General features: G+C 39.7%; 1 protein-coding gene across 15 annotated transcripts in view; it reads left to right on the top strand.

Annotated features, from left to right (window-relative positions):
• The window catches only part of cast (calpastatin), a 100,675-nt gene extending 81,900 nt beyond the window's left edge, over positions 1–18,775 (top strand). For 14 of the 15 annotated variants that reach the window (XM_080728448.1, XM_080728450.1, XM_080728449.1 and 11 more), the window contains 9 exons: positions 7,199–7,306; positions 8,242–8,349; positions 8,503–8,595; positions 10,133–10,177; positions 11,117–11,320; positions 12,606–12,692; positions 13,398–13,427; positions 15,524–15,626; positions 16,529–18,775. In XM_080728448.1, the coding sequence (XP_080584574.1) occupies positions 7,199–7,306; positions 8,242–8,349; positions 8,503–8,595; positions 10,133–10,177; positions 11,117–11,320; positions 12,606–12,692; positions 13,398–13,427; positions 15,524–15,619 (771 nt within the window). In that variant the 3' untranslated portion in view covers positions 15,620–15,626; positions 16,529–18,775. The remainder of the gene's footprint in view (positions 1–7,198; positions 7,307–8,241; positions 8,350–8,502; positions 8,596–10,132; positions 10,178–11,116; positions 11,321–12,605; positions 12,693–13,397; positions 13,428–15,523; positions 15,627–16,528) is intronic. The other variant, XR_013962126.1, reaches the window with a different exon arrangement.
• Positions 18,776–22,777: the final 4,002 nt, after the last annotated feature.

The following is a 22,777-nucleotide window of genomic DNA, read 5'->3' as shown; positions in this document are numbered from 1 at the left end:
TAAGTTGTCACTGCAGTGAAGATCATAATATAACATACTCTACAACCACTGTTGTTAAGTTGTCACTGCAGTGAAGATCATAATATAACATACTCTACAACCACTGTTGTTAAGTTGTCACTGCAGTGAAGATCATATATAACACACTCTACAACCACTGTTGTTAAGTTGTCACTCAGTGCAGTGAAGATCATAATATAACATACTCTACAACCACTGTTGTTAAGTTGTCACTCAGTGAAGATCATAATATAACATACTCTACAACCACTGTTGTTAAGTTGTCACTCAGTGAAGATCATAATATAACATACTCTACAACCACTGTTGTTAAGTTGTCACTGCAGTGAAGATCATAATATAACACACTCTACAACCACTGTTGTTAAGTTGTCACTCAGTGAAGATCATAATATAACACACTCTACAACCACTGTTGTTAAGTTGTCACTCAGTGAAGATCATAATATAACACACTCTACAACCACTGTTGTTAAGTTGTCACTCAGTGAAGATCATAATATAACACACTCTACAACCACTGTTGTTAAGTTGTCACTCAGTGAAGATCATAATATAACACACTCTACAACCACTGTTGTTAAGTTGTCACTCAGTGAAGATCATAATATAACACACTCTACAACCACTGTTGTTAAGTTGTCACTCAGTGCAGTGAAGATCATAATATAACATACTCTACAACCACTGTTGTTAAGTTGTCACTGCAGTGAAGATCATATATAACATACTCTACAACCACTGTTGTTAAGTTGTCACTGCAGTGAAGATCATATATAACATACTCTACAACCACTGTTGTTAAGTTGTCACTCAGTGCAGTGAAGATCATAATATAACATACTCTACAACCACTGTTGTTAAGTTGTCACTGCAGTGAAGATCATAATATAACATACTCTACAACCACTGTTGTTAAGTTGTCACTGCAGTGAAGATCATATATAACATACTCTACAACCACTGTTGTTAAGTTGTCACTGCAGTGAAGATCATAATATAACATACTCTACAACCACTGTTGTTAAGTTGTCACTCAGTGAAGATCATAATATAACACACTCTACAACCACTGTTGTTAAGTTGTCACTCAGTGAAGATCATAATATAACACACTCTACAACCACTGTTGTTAAGTTGTCACTAAGTGCAGTGAAGATCATAATATAACATACTCTACAACCTGTTGTTAAGTTGTCACTGCAGTGAAGATCATAATATAACATACTCTACAACCACTGTTGTTAAGTTGTCACTCAGTGAAGATCATAATATAACACACTCTACAACCACTGTTGTTAAGTTGTCACTGCAGTGCAGTGAAGATCATAATATAACATACTCTACAACCTGTTGTTAAGTTGTCACTGCAGTGAAGATCATAATATAACATACTCTACAACCACTGTTGTTAAGTTGTCACTGCAGTGCAGTGAAGATCATAATATAACATACTCTACAACCTGTTGTTAAGTTGTCACTGCAGTGAAGATCATAATATAACATACTCTACAACCACTGTTGTTAAGTTGTCACTCAGTGAAGATCATAATATAACACACTCTACAACCACTGTTGTTAAGTTGTCACTCAGTGCAGTGAAGATCATAATATAACATACTCTACAACCTGTTGTTAAGTTGTCACTGCAGTGAAGATCATAATATAACATACTCTACAACCACTGTTGTTAAGTTGTCACTGCAGTGAAGATCATATATAACATACTCTACAACCACTGTTGTTAAGTTGTCACTGCAGTGAAGATCATAATATAACATACTCTACAACCACTGTTGTTAAGTTGTCACTGCAGTGAAGATCATATATAACACACTCTACAACCACTGTTGTTAAGTTGTCACTCAGTGCAGTGAAGATCATAATATAACATACTCTACAACCACTGTTGTTAAGTTGTCACTGCAGTGAAGATCATAATATAACATACTCTACAACCACTGTTGTTAAGTTGTCACTCAGTGAAGATCATAATATAACATACTCTACAACCACTGTTGTTAAGTTGTCACTCAGTGAAGATCATAATATAACACACTCTACAACCACTGTTGTTAAGTTGTCACTCAGTGAAGATCATAATATAACACACTCTACAACCACTGTTGTTAAGTTGTCACTCAGTGAAGATCATAATATAACATACTCTACAACCACTGTTGTTAAGTTGTCACTCAGTGAAGATCATAATATAACATACTCTACAACCACTGTTGTTAAGTTGTCACTCAGTGAAGATCATAATATAACATACTCTACAACCACTGTTGTTAAGTTGTCACTCAGTGAAGATCATAATATAACACACTCTACAACCACTGTTGTTAAGTTGTCACTCAGTGAAGATCATAATATAACACACTCTACAACCACTGTTGTTAAGTTGTCACTCAGTGAAGATCATAATATAACACACTCTACAACCACTGTTGTTAAGTTGTCACTCAGTGAAGATCATAATATAACACACTCTACAACCACTGTTGTTAAGTTGTCACTCAGTGAAGATCATAATATAACACACTCTACAACCACTGTTGTTAAGTTGTCACTGCAGTGAAGATCATATATAACATACTCTACAACCACTGTTGTTAAGTTGTCACTCAGTGAAGATCATAATATAACACACTCTACAACCACTGTTGTTAAGTTGTCACTCAGTGAAGATCATAATATAACATACTCTACAACCACTGTTGTTAAGTTGTCACTCAGTGAAGATCATAATATAACACACTCTACAACCACTGTTGTTAAGTTGTCACTCAGTGAAGATCATAATATAACACACTCTACAACCACTGTTGTTAAGTTGTCACTCAGTGAAGATCATAATATAACATACTCTACAACCACTGTTGTTAAGTTGTCACTCAGTGCAGTGAAGATCATAATATAACATACTCTACAACCACTGTTGTTAAGTTGTCACTGCAGTGAAGATCATAATATAACATACTCTACAACCACTGTTGTTAAGTTGTCACTGCAGTGAAGATCATATATAACATACTCTACAACCACTGTTGTTAAGTTGTCACTGCAGTGAAGATCATAATATAACATACTCTACAACCACTGTTGTTAAGTTGTCACTCAGTGAAGATCATAATATAACATACTCTACAACCACTGTTGTTAAGTTGTCACTCAGTGCAGTGAAGATCATAATATAACATACTCTACAACCTGTTGTTAAGTTGTCACTGCAGTGAAGATCATAATATAACATACTCTACAACCACTGTTGTTAAGTTGTCACTCAGTGAAGATCATAATATAACACACTCTACAACCACTGTTGTTAAGTTGTCACTCAGTGAAGATCATAATATAACATACTCTACAACCACTGTTGTTAAGTTGTCACTCAGTGAAGATCATAATATAACACACTCTACAACCACTGTTGTTAAGTTGTCACTCAGTGAAGATCATAATATAACATACTCTACAACCTGTTGTTAAGTTGTCACTGCAGTGAAGATCATAATATAACATACTCTACAACCACTGTTGTTAAGTTGTCACTCAGTGAAGATCATAATATAACACACTCTACACCACTGTTGTTAAGTTGTCACTGCAGTGAAGATCATAATATAACATACTCTGCAACCACTGTTGTTAAGTTGTCACTCAGTGAAGATCATAATATAACATACTCTACAACCACTGTTGTTAAGTTGTCACTCAGTGAAGATCATAATATAACACACTCTACAACCACTGTTGTTAAGTTGTCACTCAGTGAAGATCATAATATAACACACTCTACAACCACTGTTGTTAAGTTGTCACTCAGTGCAGTGAAGATCATAATATAACATACTCTACAACCACTGTTGTTAAGTTGTCACTGCAGTGAAGATCATAATATAACATACTCTACAACCACTGTTGTTAAGTTGTCACTGCAGTGAAGATCATAATATAACATACTCTACAACCACTGTTGTTAAGTTGTCACTCAGTGAAGATCATAATATAACACACTCTACAACCACTGTTGTTAAGTTGTCACTGCAGTGAAGATCATATATAACACACTCTGCAACCACTGTTGTTAAGTTGTCACTCAGTGAAGATCATAATATAACATACTCTGCAACCACTGTTGTTAAGTTGTCACTCAGTGAAGATCATAATATAACATACTCTGCAACCACTGTTGTTAAGTTGTCACTCAGTGAAGATCATAATATAACATACTCTACAACCACTGTTGTTAAGTTGTCACTCAGTGAAGATCATAATATAACATACTCTACAACCACTGTTGTTAAGTTGTCACTCAGTGAAGATCATAATATAACACACTCTACAACCACTGTTGTTAAGTTGTCACTCAGTGAAGATCATAATATAACATACTCTACAACCTGTTGTTAAGTTGTCACTCAGTGCAGTGAAGATCATAATATAACATACTCTACACCACTGTTGTTAAGTTGTCACTGCAGTGAAGATCATATATAACATACTCTACAACCACTGTTGTTAAGTTGTCACTGCAGTGAAGATCATATATAACATACTCTACAACCACTGTTGTTAAGTTGTCACTGCAGTGAAGATCATATATAACATACTCTACAACCACTGTTGTTAAGTTGTCACTGCAGTGAAGATCATAATATAGCATACTCTACAACCACTGTTGTTAAGTTGTCACTGCAGTGAAGATCATAATATAACATACTCTACAACCACTGTTGTTAAGTTGTCACTGCAGTGAAGATCATAATATAGCATACTCTACAACCACTGTTGTTAAGTTGTCACTGCAGTGAAGATCATAATATAACACACTCTACAACCACTGTTGTTAAGTTGTCACTCAGTGAAGATCATAATATAACACACTCTACAACCACTGTTGTTAAGTTGTCACTCAGTGCAGTGAAGATCATAATATAACATACTCTACAACCACTGTTGTTAAGTTGTCACTGCAGTGAAGATCATAATATAACATACTCTACAACCACTGTTGTTAAGTTGTCACTCAGTGAAGATCATAATATAACACACTCTACAACCACTGTTGTTAAGTTGTCACTGCAGTGAAGATCATATATAACACACTCTGCAACCACTGTTGTTAAGTTGTCACTCAGTGAAGATCATAATATAACATACTCTGCAACCACTGTTGTTAAGTTGTCACTCAGTGAAGATCATAATATAACATACTCTGCAACCACTGTTGTTAAGTTGTCACTCAGTGAAGATCATAATATAACATACTCTACAACCACTGTTGTTAAGTTGTCACTCAGTGAAGATCATAATATAACATACTCTACAACCACTGTTGTTAAGTTGTCACTCAGTGAAGATCATAATATAACACACTCTACAACCACTGTTGTTAAGTTGTCACTCAGTGAAGATCATAATATAACATACTCTACAACCACTGTTGTTAAGTTGTCACTCAGTGAAGATCATAATATAACATACTCTACAACCTGTTGTTAAGTTGTCACTCAGTGCAGTGAAGATCATAATATAACATACTCTACACCACTGTTGTTAAGTTGTCACTGCAGTGAAGATCATATATAACATACTCTACAACCACTGTTGTTAAGTTGTCACTGCAGTGAAGATCATATATAACATACTCTACAACCACTGTTGTTAAGTTGTCACTGCAGTGAAGATCATATATAACATACTCTACAACCACTGTTGTTAAGTTGTCACTGCAGTGAAGATCATAATATAGCATACTCTACAACCACTGTTGTTAAGTTGTCACTGCAGTGAAGATCATAATATAACATACTCTACAACCACTGTTGTTAAGTTGTCACTGCAGTGAAGATCATAATATAGCATACTCTACAACCACTGTTGTTAAGTTGTCACTGCAGTGAAGATCATAATATAACACACTCTACAACCACTGTTGTTAAGTTGTCAGTGCAGTGAAGATCATAGATAACACACTCTACAACCACTGGCTTGTCACTGCAGTGAAGATCATAGATAACACACTCTACAACCACTGGCTTGTCACTGCAGTGAAGATCATAGATAACGTGGTGGAATGACACGTCATCAATGGCGTCTCCGTCGGGTGGAAAACTCACATCTTCAAAACTGTTAACTTCTCAGGATTCAAAAGTAGCTGATTTTTCTAGCGGTTATTCATCCCATGGAGAATGTAGGGCTGTCCCCGACTAAAGATTTATATAGTCGAATCTGATTGGTCGAATATTGCCAATAGTCGACTATTAGTCGACTATTTAATTTAGATTGTCTTGTACCAGCTCGTGCCTTAAAGGCCCACTTCACCCCTGGGACAACCAGATCTTATTTTATTGTTGTTTGGGACACGATCAACACAATCCTTATGCCTCATTCACACTATGAAAAGCCAAGCTAATGGTTTGCTTGGTAATTCAATGTATTCTCTATGCAAACCAGCTTTTAAAATGTCCAAGCTGGAAATTTTAAAAGCTGGTTTGCATAGAGAATACATTGAATTACCAAGCAAACCATTAGCTTGGCTTTTCTCAGTGTGAATGAGGCATTAGAGTTATTCTTTGTGTTCAATCTGTATTTTGAGATATTTTAGTATTTCAGCATGAATGATGATGCATTTTGCATCATATGATGCAGATCCAGAGGTGAAGTGGGCCTTTAACTTAAAGGCCTGTCCATACTGTCTCAGACCACCAAACTTTTCATCGGAAAGGTCCGGTTCAACTACAAAATGACGCCACTCGCATCTTCTGAAAAGCTTTACCCAGAGTATGGAAAGCTGCACGTTGAAAAGTCACAACTCTCCGACGAACAGTTTGGTGGTCGGAGACAGAATGGACAGGCCTTTAAGTTAAGGCATAAGAGCTGGTACTTAAGACAATGAATTGAAGTTTGAATGGGGTGAGTAATCAATAGAAAATCAGTCATTTTGGAGGTGAACTGTCCCTTTTAATTTACAAATGTACAAAAATACAGAAAGTTAGAATACGGAGATAAGAGGTTTCTGCCTGACAGCGACGATAGACCAGATAGACTGATAGTTTATAATGTTTAGGGACCTTTATGAACACTCAGTATGATTCTGACTGGTAGCTGTGCTGTGTCACTGCTCTCTCTCTCCAGCTGTGTGCTGACTCACTGTTCTTTCTCTCTCCAGCTGTGTGCTGACTCAGCTCTGGATGCCCTGGCAGGAGACTTTGTTCTCCCCTCCGCTGCTCCTGCTGTGAAGGCTGCTGTCAGTCACCCTACAGAAACCTCCAGACAGGTCTGATTGATGGCAGTACCTGACATGTAAACCTGACAGTTTACATAAAGTTAACAGTTATACAATAATGCTAAAGGGGAGAACACTAAAGGCCCTGAGGGCTTGTTTCCATTGTTTGCACCTGTTCAGAAAGCACATGCAAATACGCCCCCACATGTGCGCACACACACACATGCACGCGCACACGCGCGCACACGCACACACACACACACACACACACACACACACACACACTCTCTCTCTGGGGGCGAATTTGCGAAACGATTAATTCACTTTTTTAAATGCAAGCTTCCACACCAGCAACAAATTTCCACAGAGCGGAAAATCGGCTCTTATTTATTCGTTCTGGTGTCGAATTTTGCGGACATTCGCAGGCGAACTCCTCTCTCTCTTAATATCAAAGCAAGCTGACTCTACCCAATTTAAAGAGTGAGAGAGAGAACATGGTCGAGTGACTATCCCTTTGCATACAAGTTTTATATTATAATTTAGTAGTAACTACAGTTTTAAAATAAATAGTTGAATAAAAATACAATATCTGGATCCGAGATGTAGTGGAGTAGAAGTAAAAGTACTGGGAATTGGACATACTCAACTCAGTACAAATACCTACAAGTACAGTACTCAAGTAAATGTACTTATTTACTTTACACCACTGGCTGCTGCTAACTGCGACTGCTTGACTGTTGCTGGGGAGCCCTTCAGCCTCTCTGCTGTGATGTGATGGAATGTTGATGCCAGCCCAAAACTATTCACTCCACACTATAACTTTATTCAATTTGACGATTTTTTTAAGCATTTTCGCGTTGTGGAAGGTGTGTTTAGAAAAAAAAACAAAGATTTTCCGTCTGAATATTTCGGCTACTTTGCCGGTGTGTAATGATCTTTACTGTACACCAGATCTAATGTTTGTGTGTGGATGCTTGTGCTCTCAGATGTCAACAGGAACAACAGATGCCCTCGACGCCCTGTCAGACACCCTGATGGACACAACGCCCGCCCCGGAGCCCCTCGCCCCCGTACCCGCCAAAGACATGGTCAACGTAAGTAACACCCGCCCCGGAGCCCCTCCCCCCCTGCCCCCCAAAGACCTGGTCAACGTAAGAAAGAATGCTCTTTTCTTTTGCCTGGCAAAGGCTCCGACTCCCTCTTTGATTGTGTTTAACGTACAGCTGTATGCGTGTGGTTTGTTGCAGGAGAAGAAAGCCATGGAGGAGAGGTTGATCAAGATGGGAGAGAGAGATGACAGTCTGCCTCCAGAGTATCGACCCACTGAGGAAGACCTCAAGGTACAAACCTACTGCAGTGGTTCCCAAGGACCCCCATCTGAAAATGTTTTGTGCCAGGGACCCCCAGAAGAGATTTATGTTAACTCATCTGGTGCCGATCCCGAACTAGTTCGGCTTTATTTCAATCCAATACAATCTTTTTTTTATTAATTCACTTACCCCGAGCTGCTTGTAGAGTCGTGGGTGGTCCTGGCTCGCTAGCCGCTAGCCAGCTAGCCGTTCTACTCTGTCCGACGATATATTCCATTAAAAATGGTTTAAAATACATTTTTGAGCTCCCCAATGTTCACCCGATGTTCGGCGCCGCTTCCGATGAGTACACGAGTGTGCCGATCCCGAAGTAGTTCGGCTTTATTTATTAAATGAATAAAATGATAAGAGGCCTTCTGAAGCCTGGCCTGATTTTTCTAGCTACTAGCCGAAAGCTAGCAACCTCCCGGCCGGCCGTAATTTGCGAACGCAATCGCCAATCTCCGCCTAATCCAATGAAAGACCGCATCTTTAAAGGCTTATATCTCTTTTTTGTGTTTTAGGGAAGCGGCGCGAGGTTTATTTACGGCGAAATCGCCCGAAAATGATCTTTTAGATGACAAAATGGGAATAGCCATTCTGTTAGCATCTTCATCCGGGACATTTCCATGCCGTGCATGAACGTGAGCACGTGAGGTCCTGGAAGCTGAAGTCCTGGAAGCTAAAGCGCTCGCCTATGAGAGATGCGCTGGCATTCTTTGGCCCCTAGAGGGCGCTGGCACTCAAAGAGTTAAGAAAATGATTCAAAATTTCACCGCCCAAAATGTAGATTGCAATCTGCTATTGTTAAATAGCCAACATATAAATAGATAAAGAGGTTAGGGGACCCCCTGGAATCCCCGCCTCCCCCAGGGACCCCACTTTGAGAACCAATGATCTACTTTAACCCAAGCCCCCAGAACCAGGGTAGAGCAGTGAAGTGAAGTCTTCTGGTGTGCCCCTGAGAAGGGTCAAGTGTGCCCCTGAGAAGGGTCAAGTGTGCCCCTGAGAAGGGTCAAGTGTGCCCCTTGAAACTGCTTGAAAGACAGCGTTGTATTTATCATTTTAAAAATGATTTAAACTAGTGAAAACTGCCGATCGAGGCGTTGTGTGCTTGTAGATCTGCTGTTTTCACTACTGTTGTGCGACAGCCTTGTATGATGAAGCAGGGCTTTACTTTGCGAAGAAACGTACAAATTTGAAACTTGGAGATACAAGGTTTCTTCCCGACAGGGAGGATATTTACACCCCCGTATTATGTTGGTGTGCCCATGGATTCTTGGGACATGAAAAGTGTGCCCATGCAGAAAAAAGGTTGAGAAACACTGTACTAGTATCAATACTGTTACAGTAAAAGCTAAGTAAAGTTGTATACATATAATTGTAGTGGAGTAAAAGTATACCATTTGCCTCTGAGATGTACAGTAGTGGAGCCCAAGTAAAAGTACTGACATTTTGAAATACCTCAAACCTGCTTGACCGAGAACAGCTGTGCATGTGTTGAATAACAGGTCTTTTCCATTTGCAGGCAGCAGCAGAAGCCAAGGCCAAGGCAGATGCCACTCCCAAGCAGGTAGAAGATCCTCCCACAATGACAGTAGACTGACATTAAGAATGCTTATTTAAAATAAGTGTTAAAGACACGCGCAGGGGTCATCAATATGTTCGTACACGGACTAATTTGTCAGTGGCAAAGACTTGGTCTTGTCTGTGGCAAATTCTACATTTTGTTTTTACACAGCATTATATAATGTTCTTATTTTGACCATACGATCCAATTACTGAATGTCAAGTCTCAAGGTTTTCTTCGTGGTATGTATGCGACCGATTCACTATGACACACACTACATATGGCACATTAGGAGTCCACTAGGACAGTGGTTCTTAAACTTTTTATTTTTAAGTATCCCCATAACTCTCAAATCTGGACGCAAACAACTGTTGCCTAAAACCGGGACCCTCAAAGCAATGTACACATTACCGTGCATGCACATGCCCATTCTCCAACGTTCGTGCACGTGCACATACGCACCGCAGGGTTGCATACAGGCAGTGAGTGATTGACAAACAGCCTCAGCGTTGAATTCAGACATGCAACGTATTTGTTCATGTTTTCTGATTGGTTAGGTGAGCATGTTTTCATGAAAAGAACATGATAAATGTCTATGCAACCAATGAAAACAGCTACTATTGTTTTAATTCTGCCGAAAACCGGGACAATTTTGTAGTGAATGTTGAAAACCGGAACATATTAGTGTTTTAGAGATATTTGTTGGGACACCGGGACACACAGCTTGAAAACGGGACTGTCCCGGCCAAACCGGGACGTCTGGTCACCCTATTATAATGGTCATTCAGGGCTAGCTCATGATGTGTTTGTCTACTCATTTTGGCAAAAATATAATTTTGTCAAACATGTGCACCACAAGCCAGCATGGCGATGATGACCTGTCTTCATCAGCTAATAATGTAGAGATGTTTGATCCATCATGTTTGTCTTTCTGTGTTGAAGTCTCTGAGCGACGCAGACGCGTTGGACCTGCTGTCAGGTGACTTCTCTGCTGCAGCTCCAGCTCCAGTACCAGCTCCACCATGTGCTGCAGCTCCAGCTCCAGTACCAGCTCCACCATGTGCTGCAGCTCCAGTACCAGCAGCATCATGTGCTGCAGCCACACCTGACCTGATCCCTCCTGCCCTGGACCCAGAACCACTGAAGGTAGGAAAGGACATTTAGCTAAACTTTAAGTTTATCAGCTTTTTCCTTATCCCATTAAGACCTGAGGCCGATTTAAAAAATGCTTTCTAAATCAGTAGTTCTCACACTTTCAAGAATCTTTCAAAACTGTAAAAACAAAAAACAAATAGCAGATGTACAAGCTCGCAGCACTGCACAAAGTGACACGTTGTGAGCTTGTATATCTGTTGTTTTTGAATAGTCAACGCAAAAAATATAAAATTACACAGATGCTTTCCTGTTTTTCAACGGGTTAAACTCTTATGTAAATGACTCAACAAATTACTCTCATAGGCGAAGGGTTTTTATTATTTCAGAATGTTATATTTGGCTTCTCAAGGTGCTGGTCAGAATTGTAGAACAAACAGTATCTGGCTAACTGATCAAAAAGACAGATACTGGCTAGCTGAAATGTGCTCCCAGTAATCGTAGTGCTGATTATATACAGTAGATTACAGTGTTGAGTATAAAAGGGAAGTGTGATATCAAAACCCAAATACACTCCAGATTTGACTGTGTACCTTTGTGTACCTTTGTGTACCTTTGTGTACCTTTGTGTACCGCACACCAGAGTCCTGCACGGGTCCGATTTTGACAACCCGCGCCCGCCCCGCCCATCATTAATCAGATCCGTGGACTGACCTGATCTACCTGTGATTTTATAAAAATCAAAACCAGATCAGCCCCGCCCGTCAAAAAATGTACCCGTCGCCCGCCCCGCTACCCGTGATTACTTGCAGTAAAGAAAATAGCTTGGAGCCGTGTGTGCGTGCTTCCAAATGGCATCGCACTCGATCGTCCCCACACGCCGTCCTCAGCGTTTGCGACGCAATATACAGTATTTATATAAACACCAGGTCGGCTGCCACTCTTAATCCTTTTACATAGCCTTTTAAACCACCCTTGCTATGATGAGAACATGGGCTAAGTTGCTAATGCGTGCTGTGGTCGTGTCGGTGTGTTGTGTGTGTCCTGCTGATCACTGTGTGCGCTCCTGTGACGTTGTTTAGGCGGAAACAGTTGTCTGATTTTCACGATAAAATGTCACCCGCTCGTGTTTAGTCTCGCACCGCCCGTCCCCGCACCCACACATTTATAATAGTTTATATTCCTCCCGTTTTCACCCGTACCCGCGGGTACCCGGCCCGTCGCAGGACTCTGCGGCACACACGAATACAGCATCAATTCATTATCAGCTGATCACCTTTAATAGATACAGTAAATGTTATGTGTTTGTTAAGTTCAGTTTTCTCTCCTCCTCTTTCAGCCAATGTCGGGTCCAGTTCTGGATTCACTGTCAGACACCCTGGTCCCCAACGTCCCCGAGTTCAAACCCAAGGGAGAAAAACCAAAGGTACAAGGAGGACCTCTGAGTCTGGGTGAAAGAGACTGATCATACACTGTGATTTATCATGGTGTCACAGCGCCCTCTATGGTTGTAAAGAAGTACTGCAAAGATCAGTCCCTAAGTCATTCAAACCCTGTTATGTTTTAAACTACTTTTCTCTAAAACAGCTGATCTACAACGGTGGTTCTCAACCTTTTCAGGCCGCGACCCCCAAAATAATATTATTTTAACTGGGGAATAGCAGATCTACATGCTCACAACGGGAGGCGTTGTGAGCATGTAGATCTGCTATTTTCAAAATTTCTGCCTCTAATATTTGACAATTTGTCCAATGTTTAAATTGTCATTTTAGAGGTATTAAAAAGTCCTTAAATTGTCACTTTAGAAATGTGCAGATACTCTCTATACTTAAACTTTATGTTGGTTTGTTTACTGTTGAGTGAGAAAACAATGTTGCACATTAATTTAATCATTTAGGGACCCCCCCAAAATATTTTGGGGACCCCCCTTTGGGTCCCGACCCACAGGTTGAGAACCACTGATCTACAAGCTCACAATGCGTTGTGAGCTTGTAGATGTGCTTTTTTCTGAACATTTTTTAAAGCTTTCACCCTCCAATGGCATGCCCAAATAAGGGGCACCAGGTTGAAAGTGTTTAAAACGTGTCCCAACTTAACGTGTTTCACTGAAGTTGTCCCACTTTGTTCCCAGGGAAAGGGAAAGTCAAGGTCAAAATCTAAAGTAAGCACAATGACCTGCTGCTGCATGAACGCTTCAGTCCAAGTGGATGTGCAATGTTATGAGCAAATTAATCTGTTTGCTTATTATTTAGCTTATATATAAATATAAAAGAGAACAATATGATTATAATAATGATAGTGATTATGATTTAAATGTTGCTAAATGTTTTATTTAGAATAATTTCTCTTGCTGATGTTTGCTGCTGTTTTTAACATGTCGGTAAAGCCCTAGTAACTAGGTTTAGAAAAGCGCTATAGAAATAAAATGCATTCATTCATTCATTCATTCATTCATTCATTCATAATAATAATTGAATGGCTGCTCGTCTCTTTGTGGGATTTACACTTTGCTGCTTCTGCTTATCATTTGTGTTTCCTAAATCACGCTGTGTAGTGTGTATGTCTCTGTGTAGTGTGTACAGTACGTCTCTATGTAGTGTGTACGTCTCTGTGTAGTGTGTACGTCTCTGTGTAGTGTGTACGTCTCTATGTAGTGTGTACGTCTCTGTGTAGTGTGTACGTCTCTGTGTAGTGTGTACGTCTCTATGTCTGTATGTTCATGTCTGGTCCATGTTAACTAAGGCAGTGGTTCTCAACCTTTTCAGGCCGGGAACCCAAAAATAATCATATTTAACACCCCCCCCCCCACACACACACACACACACACACACACACACACACACACACACACACACACACACACACACACACACACACACCCTGACAAGCACTTGGAATTGTAGGAGTTGAGGCATTAAATTATCTTTGACTCAGTTCCACAGATAAATATTGTGCAAATGGCAGATCCTGTGGTGTTTGAGCTTATAGATCGGCTATTTTGCCAATCTTTTCTAATATTCTTTGACAATTTGGCCAATGTTTGACCAGTTTTTATAGTGTATTTTGTTGATGCAGTAATGGTCTTTTTAAATATCAAAAAGGTCTTCTTAACCCATTTAGACCTGAGGCAGATTCTAAAGAAATGCCTTGTAAATCCTGACCTAAGTTTTCAGAAAAATTTAATCAAATGAATAAAATAAATAAATAAGAAAAGGATGTTGCTATATAAAATGGTAAATGGTGCATTTATATAGCGCTTTTATCCAAACCGCTTTACAGAGATTGTGCATTACATTCACCCATTCACGCACACATTCATACACCGGTGGCGGAGGAAACCATGCAAGGCACCAACCTGCTCACCGGTTGCCTGACTGCTAGCGTCCGACATCTCAACATCACACTACGTGGGGGGAGAGAGTCTGACATTCCGGGCAGACAATCCATTTCGGCGGGGGGGGGGCTAAAGCCTATTGACGTCACACACACACACACACACACACACATACACACACACACACGCGCGACGGCGACGTGGCGTGACATTGCAAAAATACGTTATTTCTCATAACATATTATATGTCTGCATGTTTACGTTAGTGCAAAATGGTATTAAAACGTGAAGAAACGGCACTATTTCATAGTTTATTAAAATAATACGAGTCAAGTCTGACTCCGCCATGACAGTTTTCACGGACCAATCAGAGTCCACTAGACTCTCACGTGGGCAGAGGACACCAATCAGAGTCCACGAGTGAGTCTTACGTGAGCTCAAGAGCTCTGTTTGGAGGGGGCTGGGACCGGAGCAGCCACACACGTGCCCCAAGCATACAACCCTGATTGGCCCATTCAATGCGCCCGCTCTTCGGGCGCCTTCGAAATAGATTAAAATGTGTGCAGCTTCAGTCCACACTACAAACCACCCACCAGCAGGGGGGGGTGATGTGCGGACTGAAGTGTCAGGCTAGCTCACCGGGAGCAATGTGGGGTTCAGAGTCTTGCCCAAGGACCCTTCGACATTAACTCAGGGGGAGCCCGGATTCGAACTGAGAACCCTTCGGGAACCCTTCGGGAACCCTTCGTGCTCTAATAACGGTTTCTCTACCCCTGAGCTATGCCGCCCCATATACTGTACAGTACATATCAACAACTAACCCCAAAAGGGTGTCCCGACCCTCAGGTTGAGAACCACTGAAACTAAAGTCATCAGTACAGCTGTGCTCTGTCTCTTGTTTGACCTTTGACCTGGTGTTTCAGAAACAGCAGGTGGAGGAGGATCCTGCTGACCTCCCCTCCGGTCAGCTCAGTACAGATGTGCTGCCCACATCTGGGAAGAAGGGAGGCCACAGCTAGACTCTGGGTGAGATTAATCTCCTCTCCATTTACACGTCTGATCAATATTCTTTTTGTTTTTAGTTACTTAGTAAAAGTATCACTCGTGCAATGTAGAAATACTCCGTTACAAGTAAAAAGTCGATGCATTGTGAGCTTGTAGATCGGCTATTTTCAAATGGATGAAATCTATATAGGGTGGAAGTGGTTAATGGTTGTTCAGTAATAATAATAAAAATCTATATAGGGTGGAAGTGGTTAATGGTTGTTCAGTAATAATAATAAGTAACTAAAGCTGTCAAATAATTGTAGTGGAGTAAAAGTACAATTATTGCCTCTGAGATGTTGCGGAGTAGAATTAAAAGTACTGAAAATTGGAAGTGAAAAATACCTACATTTGAGTAAATGTACTCAACATATTTTTTTGATGATGCCTTTGTTAAAGTGGGAATGTTCTTTCACGGTGTTTGAGCGTCGAGCCCTTTGTCAGCCTTCTGGTTGGTCCTTGACTGACCAACCAGCAGGCTCTATCTGCCTTGTCCTGACCTGGCTCCGCCTTGTTTATGTTGAATTTGCTAAAACATCATTTTTGGAGAAAAGAAAACATGTAAAAACATGCCCAGTCACCATACTGAGATGTTCCATTTTACTGAAACCAAGTTTAAAATGAGAACAGAACACACAGAATAACAATAGAATTGAACACACAGAATAACAATAGAATTGAACACACAGAATAACGATAGGAAACAACTGAAAAACACCTTGTTTCAATGGTAGTGGATGGAGAGTCCAACCAAGACACAGGAACCAATGGGTGCGAAGAGGGGCAGGACTTGACAACGGGTCAATTGATTGAAGACCTGCAGCACACAATCTGATACAATGTATTTTTGTCTTTTAATTCTGAATCTGTTTGGAACATTTCAGGGTCTTTGGCTGCAGTTCATCTCCCCAGCCACACGGAGGAGCTACTGGGGGGGACATCTCTCTGGAGGACGAAGAGTCTATTTTTATAAGAATGTATACTGGATCACAGAAAGATCTCTCTCACACACACACACACACACACACACACACACACACACACACACACCACGCACAACTTTGTGCTACACTTTTTGTGCTGGGTTTTGCACATTTTAGGGGATGGAAAGAAAGAGAGTGGAATAAAAGTTTAAATGTTCAAGAGAGGACGGGGAGGTAGAGGAGGACGGGGAGGTAGAGGAGGACAGATGGTGTAGGGAGGAAGGTAGCATGATGATGGATGATGTTTTACTTCCTGTTGGGTTTTTGGATGTGTTGTTGATGTGTGTGTGTGTGGGGGGGGGGGGAGTTGTTGCCAATCAATCAATCAGAGTTGTGACTCCGCCCCCGTAGCTCAGCGGTTCTCAACCTGCGGGCCGAGGAGCCGTGAGGTTGTTGCAAGGGAGGGGCACCCCTCCCCACCTAAAAATAATTGGCAAAACACTAAGATTTTAAATGTCATGCTATTTTGTCTTTTCAACTTTTTGAAAAAAAATGTTTTCACTGTGATAACATTTAAGAGGAACTTGGTGTTAGTGACGTTAGACAGAATATGCTCTGTAAATGCACGCGGCCCGGCCCACCCATCTGACCACCCATCTGACCAACGAGGGGTCTCAGATCAGGTGGGTGGGCGGCAGACATGTTCATGTGGGTCCTTATCCAGAAAAGGTTGAGAACTGAGGGCCATAGCTGATACACTAGCTTTAATTTCTCCTTTCATACACCAATACAGTATATGAAAAGAGTATGCCAGCTTTTGGTGCCAAACATATTGTTCTGATAATGGCCTCGGTCTTGGAGCAATAATAATACATTAAATTATTAATCCCTTTCACCCTTGCAGACCCTATTTTTGGGATATCATTATAGGCTAAATATTTCAAACATTTTCAATTATTTTCGAGTGGTTGGTTAATGAATGAACACTCCAGGTTTTGGCAGAGTATTAGCTATGCGAGGGCAGCGTATGGTGGGTGTATGCGATGCCAGCGGTCTGTGCAATCTTGATGTACACACAGAGAGTTTTCTATTGTTACGTGCCGTTACAACACTAGTGTACAGCTTAGACTGCTTTATAATGAGAAATGAACACTTAGTTTACAAATATTAAAAAAAGACAAATGTCTGAATGGATTTTACATGACTTGGTCTGCTTGATTCTGTACACATGAGATCTACTGTTTGCTTTCTGTTTCTATCATGAGATCTACTGTCAGCTTTCTGTTTCTATCCAGGGAAGGGTCTTTTCTTCTGTATTTTCCTTGGTCTTGTTGGAAAAGCACGTATTGACTTTCAAAAGTGCACTTAAAGTGGTAAACCTAAGTCAGGAGTCTTCAACAGGGGGTCCGGGACCCCCAGGGGGTCCTCAGAGTTACTACAGGGGGGGGGGGGGGCGCCAAATATTTGTGTGATAGGATACATTTTTTTGCATTAACCACTTTAACCATAATTCTAAGGAGAACTTTAGACAAAAATGGCAGATCTACAAGTTCACAGCGCGTGTGGGGGTCCCTGCTTCATCTCTCTCTCTCAGATAGGGGGGCTCTTGGCCTGAACAATCGTTGAAGACCCCCAGCTCTGTAAACTACCTTAGTTTGTATACTGTAAAAAAGGAAAAAAAATAGATATTTGCGCTCTAGAAAACAACACTGTATATTTTCACTTTCAGCCATGCGTCAAAAAGCGATATTGATTACTTTTGTACTTTCCTAAGATCTTCTTTTTCTAAGGTTTATGTATTAAGCGTAATTCAAAAGGAAAAATAGTTATTTTGGATATGGGAATGCTAATTAAAAAATTCATAAAAAAAACATAATATTATGCAAGCATTCATGATGTGTAGAGTTAATTTCTATAGTTTGTGCAATGGAGTAATTCTACTCAGACATATGAGATACCAGCTTGTCAAAACAAAAATGTGCTCCGGTTTTAGCGTTTTTTTTTTTCTCACATGTCAGCGTTCCACAAAACCCACTTCCTTCTGACTGGGGTTGTTTCACATGTTTGTGTTCAAACTGTGCGTTTATAAAATGTTAGGTTTTCATTCTGAATGCCTGGAGAATGCAAATGATTGAGTTTGATGATGTGTGTGTAAAAAGAAAAAAATATGTAAATGAAGAACAAAAAAAAAGAAATCTGTATTTACACAAGAAATATTGTTTGAGATGTATTTTATTTACAGAATGCTGAGAGACATGGCTTACATATTGTAGCCCCCCCCCCCCCCCCCTCCACAAAAAAAAAAGAGTATTATGAACCCTCGCATCCGTATTCTGAGGAGAACTTAAGCCAACAATAGCAGATCTACAAGCTCTCAACGCCTCACAGCGCGAGGCGTTGAGAGCTTGCAGATCGTCTATTTTCAGCAAAGAGGTTTGGTGTAGAGGGGAAAAAGAGCAGACCAAGTACAGCGTGAAAGGTCAAGTTTACTACGTATCGACGACAACGATTTAAGTGGCTAAATGTCTGATTTTTTTTTTTAACAAAATTCCAACATAGACCGATGACAGTGCTGTCAAACAAGTCGATGAAAATGGGCATAACGCATTACATAATACAATATGTAGAGGGGGTCCCTGCTTTATCGCTCTCTCAGTTAAGGGCTCCTTGACCTGAAAACGTTGGAAGACCCCTGCTGAGGTGAAAGCAAAGCTGACATCACGTTCATTACACAATATTTCAAAAGAAGATGAGTTATTTAATAAAGTATCTTTCACGACAGCCGTCATGTCACAGAAACATGACAGCCGTCATGTCACAGAAACATGACAGCCGTCATGTCACAGAAACTGGCACATTTTCAGAAATGGAAGATTTCTCATTTGAAACAAAACAAAATAAAATGTAGTAAAAAAAAGCAAACCAAGCTGTTGTTTGTATTACAATAAAAAGGCTAAGTGCAGCTGGCATTATGTTGATTGCAGACCATTTACAATATGTTTTACATTTTTAATAAGTATGTGTGTATTTTACACACCCTTGCACACGCACACTTCATAAACACCAGCACATCCATGCCTACAGATTTAGAGCCAGCAAAGTATTTCAAAACATTTCTAGAAATATGAACAGATATAGAACATGTTATAAGTGAAGACAAAGGAAAAGTATTTTACTGATCAAACATTGTTTTTAGATTTAAATGTTGTATTATAAAATGGCTTGTTTATTCAATTTTTAATTAATGTTAATTCACAAGATGCTGTTAACAGCATTTAATCATGAATATATTATATTTCAATATAATTTAAAAGTGAGAGCCTTGGATCCGCTTGAAAGAAGGAATGTCCCGTTGTACAACTTCATAAACAAGCTAGTAAATGTTAAAATGTGCCTACTGGCAATTGTTGTTTGTTTTCTTCACCGGCGCCGTCATCTGTGGCCTGTGTGAGATAAACAGATGTTTAGATAAACAGATGTTTAGATAAACAGATGTTTAGATCAAACTCAATATTTCAGAGAGTAACCGACATGGTATGACATTAACATAAACTGGATTAAATCAAGGTTTAGCTGCTAATCCTGTAGCTTTAAACCTATATGTAAACCTTTAATATAAAATAGTTTAAAATGTATCCTGCTTAAAGGACAACTTAGTTTTTTTACAACAAGGGTTCATATTTTACATTGTAATTAGAGAAAGGAAAAGATGAGTGTTAAAATGTTTTCATTTACTGCTTTCAATTTTTTTTAGCGATTTTAGTATTTTGATTTCAGTGGGTGGGTGCATGCGTACAAGTGGCTAAATATGTATTTCTAGACACAATAAGCCGGCAATTTCTTTGTTACTATTTACACCAGCCCCCATAAGTCACATCTGCCCATGAAAGATTGTGGTGCATCTTGCAGCTTATTGGGTCTAAAAATACATTTAGACCCTTGCATGCATGCCCCCAACCTGGGGGCATGCATGCAAATCAACATTGTTAAAATCACTAAAACGATGGTAGTAAATGAAAACATTTTAACAGTCATCTTTTCTTTTCTCTAATGACTATCTAAAATATTAACCCTTGTTGTAAAAACAAAAACAAAGTTGTCCTTTAAATCAAAACATTTGACAATCGCAGTAAAACAACTGTTAAAGGGATATTCCACTTTCAAAAAACTTTGGGTCATTTTATTGTCTAATCAGGCTTTTATGAACACCCTGAACAGTTTTTAATTTGCTTGATTCAATATTTAGATATTTGATGTAAATGTTACCAGGCCCTCCAGGCTCAGGGCCTCTCCCCACACACACCCATTGTAACTTCAAACTCCATTTTAACCATGATAGATTCATTAAAAACATTTAAATTTTTTTTTTCTTTTTCCCATTTTCCCAAATAAATATTAAAAATAAATGAAAAAGTTATGGAAAAAAACACGGCCTGCTCACATATTAGGAGGGTAGTATGAGTCACCAGAAAAATAATGGGTGTTTTTAATGAATCTATCATGGTTAAAATGGAGTTTGAAGTTACAATGGGTGTGTATGGGGAGAGAAGCCCATAAGCTGTTTCCCTGTTGAAAGTGGAATATCCTTTTAAATAAGTATTTTGCAGAATGTATTTACAAACCTATTCTAAGGGCACAGCCACACCGCACCTTTATTCTACCTGTGAGGGGGGATTCTGCCAATGCATTTCGGCATAAATCAGGGCTATTGAACACCCTTTACATCTGAGTGTTGGTTAAAATAATATTGAACCAATGGAAAGTAGTAAAAAGCCCTTGGGTCAAAACCTCCTAACTCCACATGAGCTCATTTTCCAGAAAGGTTACATTTTGGAGTTAGGAGGTTTCAGTCCGACAGCAGAGATATGTAAACCACCTCTGCAGGAGGTGTGTGCCATCGTTTGGGTCTAAACCAGGATGAATTTAATCCATGTTGGTGTAATTAACCCAGCCTATAAGTCACTAAACACAGGCAAATTGAAATAAATAAATTAAAATGTATAAATAAAATACTAAATTTAACTTAAAACAAGTGCAGTACATACTTGAATGATAACTTGGGACAGTGTACAAAACATGTTAAAGTAAAATAACTCACCGGTACTTTCTTTTGTAATGGTGTGGACACCGCCTTGTTCTTATTCCTAAAGCAAATCAGACAAAGTTCAGTCAAACACCCAGGCCTAAGATTACACAAATTAGGCTACACATCATCAAAAAGGCTGTCAGTTGGGATGCACCGGTGTAAATGGGAGCAAATACTGTAGCGCAAGGGCCTCTATATCTTTGTGTGATAGAAACCTTTTTTCTCCTTTCTTATATTAACCACTTGAACCCTAGTGTCCATATTCTGAGAACTGTAGCCAAAAATAGTAGATCTACAAGCTCACAACACCGAGGTGCGAGGCGTTGTGAGCTTGTAGATCGGCTATCTTCGGCAAAGAGCTTTGGTGTAGAGGGGGAAAAAGAGCAGACTAAGTACAGAGTGAAAGGTCAAGTTTATTAAAGGACAACTTTAGTTTTTTACAACAAGGGTTCATATTTTAGAATTTGTAATTAAAGAATATAAAAGATGAGTGTTAAATTGATTTAATTTACTTCTTTCTATTGTTTTAGAGATTCTTATTTCAGTGGTTGGGGGCATGCGTACAAGTGGCTAAATATGTCATTTTACACAGAATAAGCCCATTCCCAAGATACAACGCAACCTTTCATGGTTGGATATGACTTATGGGGGCTAGAAGTGTTACTGTAAATAGCAATAAAGAAACTGCTGGCTTATTGTGTCTAAAAAGACATATTTAGCCACTTGTACGCATGCCCCCATGCGTACGCATGCCCCACATTTTAGCACGGTAAATGCGATAAAACAATAGAACGAAGCAAATGAAAACATTTTAACACTCACTTTTTCTTTTCTCTAATTACAATCTAAAATATGAACCCTTGTTGTAAAAAAACAAAGTTGTCCTTTAAGTATTGACGGTTCAAGTGGTTAAATATCTGAAAACACAAATCTATGAGAAGGTTGTGGGGTTCCCTACTTCATCTCTGTCTCGACTAAGGGGTCCTTGGCCTGAAAACGTTGAAGAACCTTGCTGTAGCCTGTAGCGTTAAAACGTTAAAGGTTGTACACTGACTCACGGTTGCAGTAGCAGATGGTGAGGATGAGGAGCAGGAGAAGAAGACCACAGCCTCCGGCCAGCACTC

Source organism: Nannobrachium achirus, assembly GCF_963921795.1.
Source record: "Nannobrachium achirus genome assembly, chromosome: 6".
Lineage (NCBI taxonomy): Eukaryota > Metazoa > Chordata > Actinopteri > Myctophiformes > Myctophidae > Nannobrachium > Nannobrachium achirus.
This window is presented reverse-complemented; position numbering and strand designations above follow the sequence as displayed.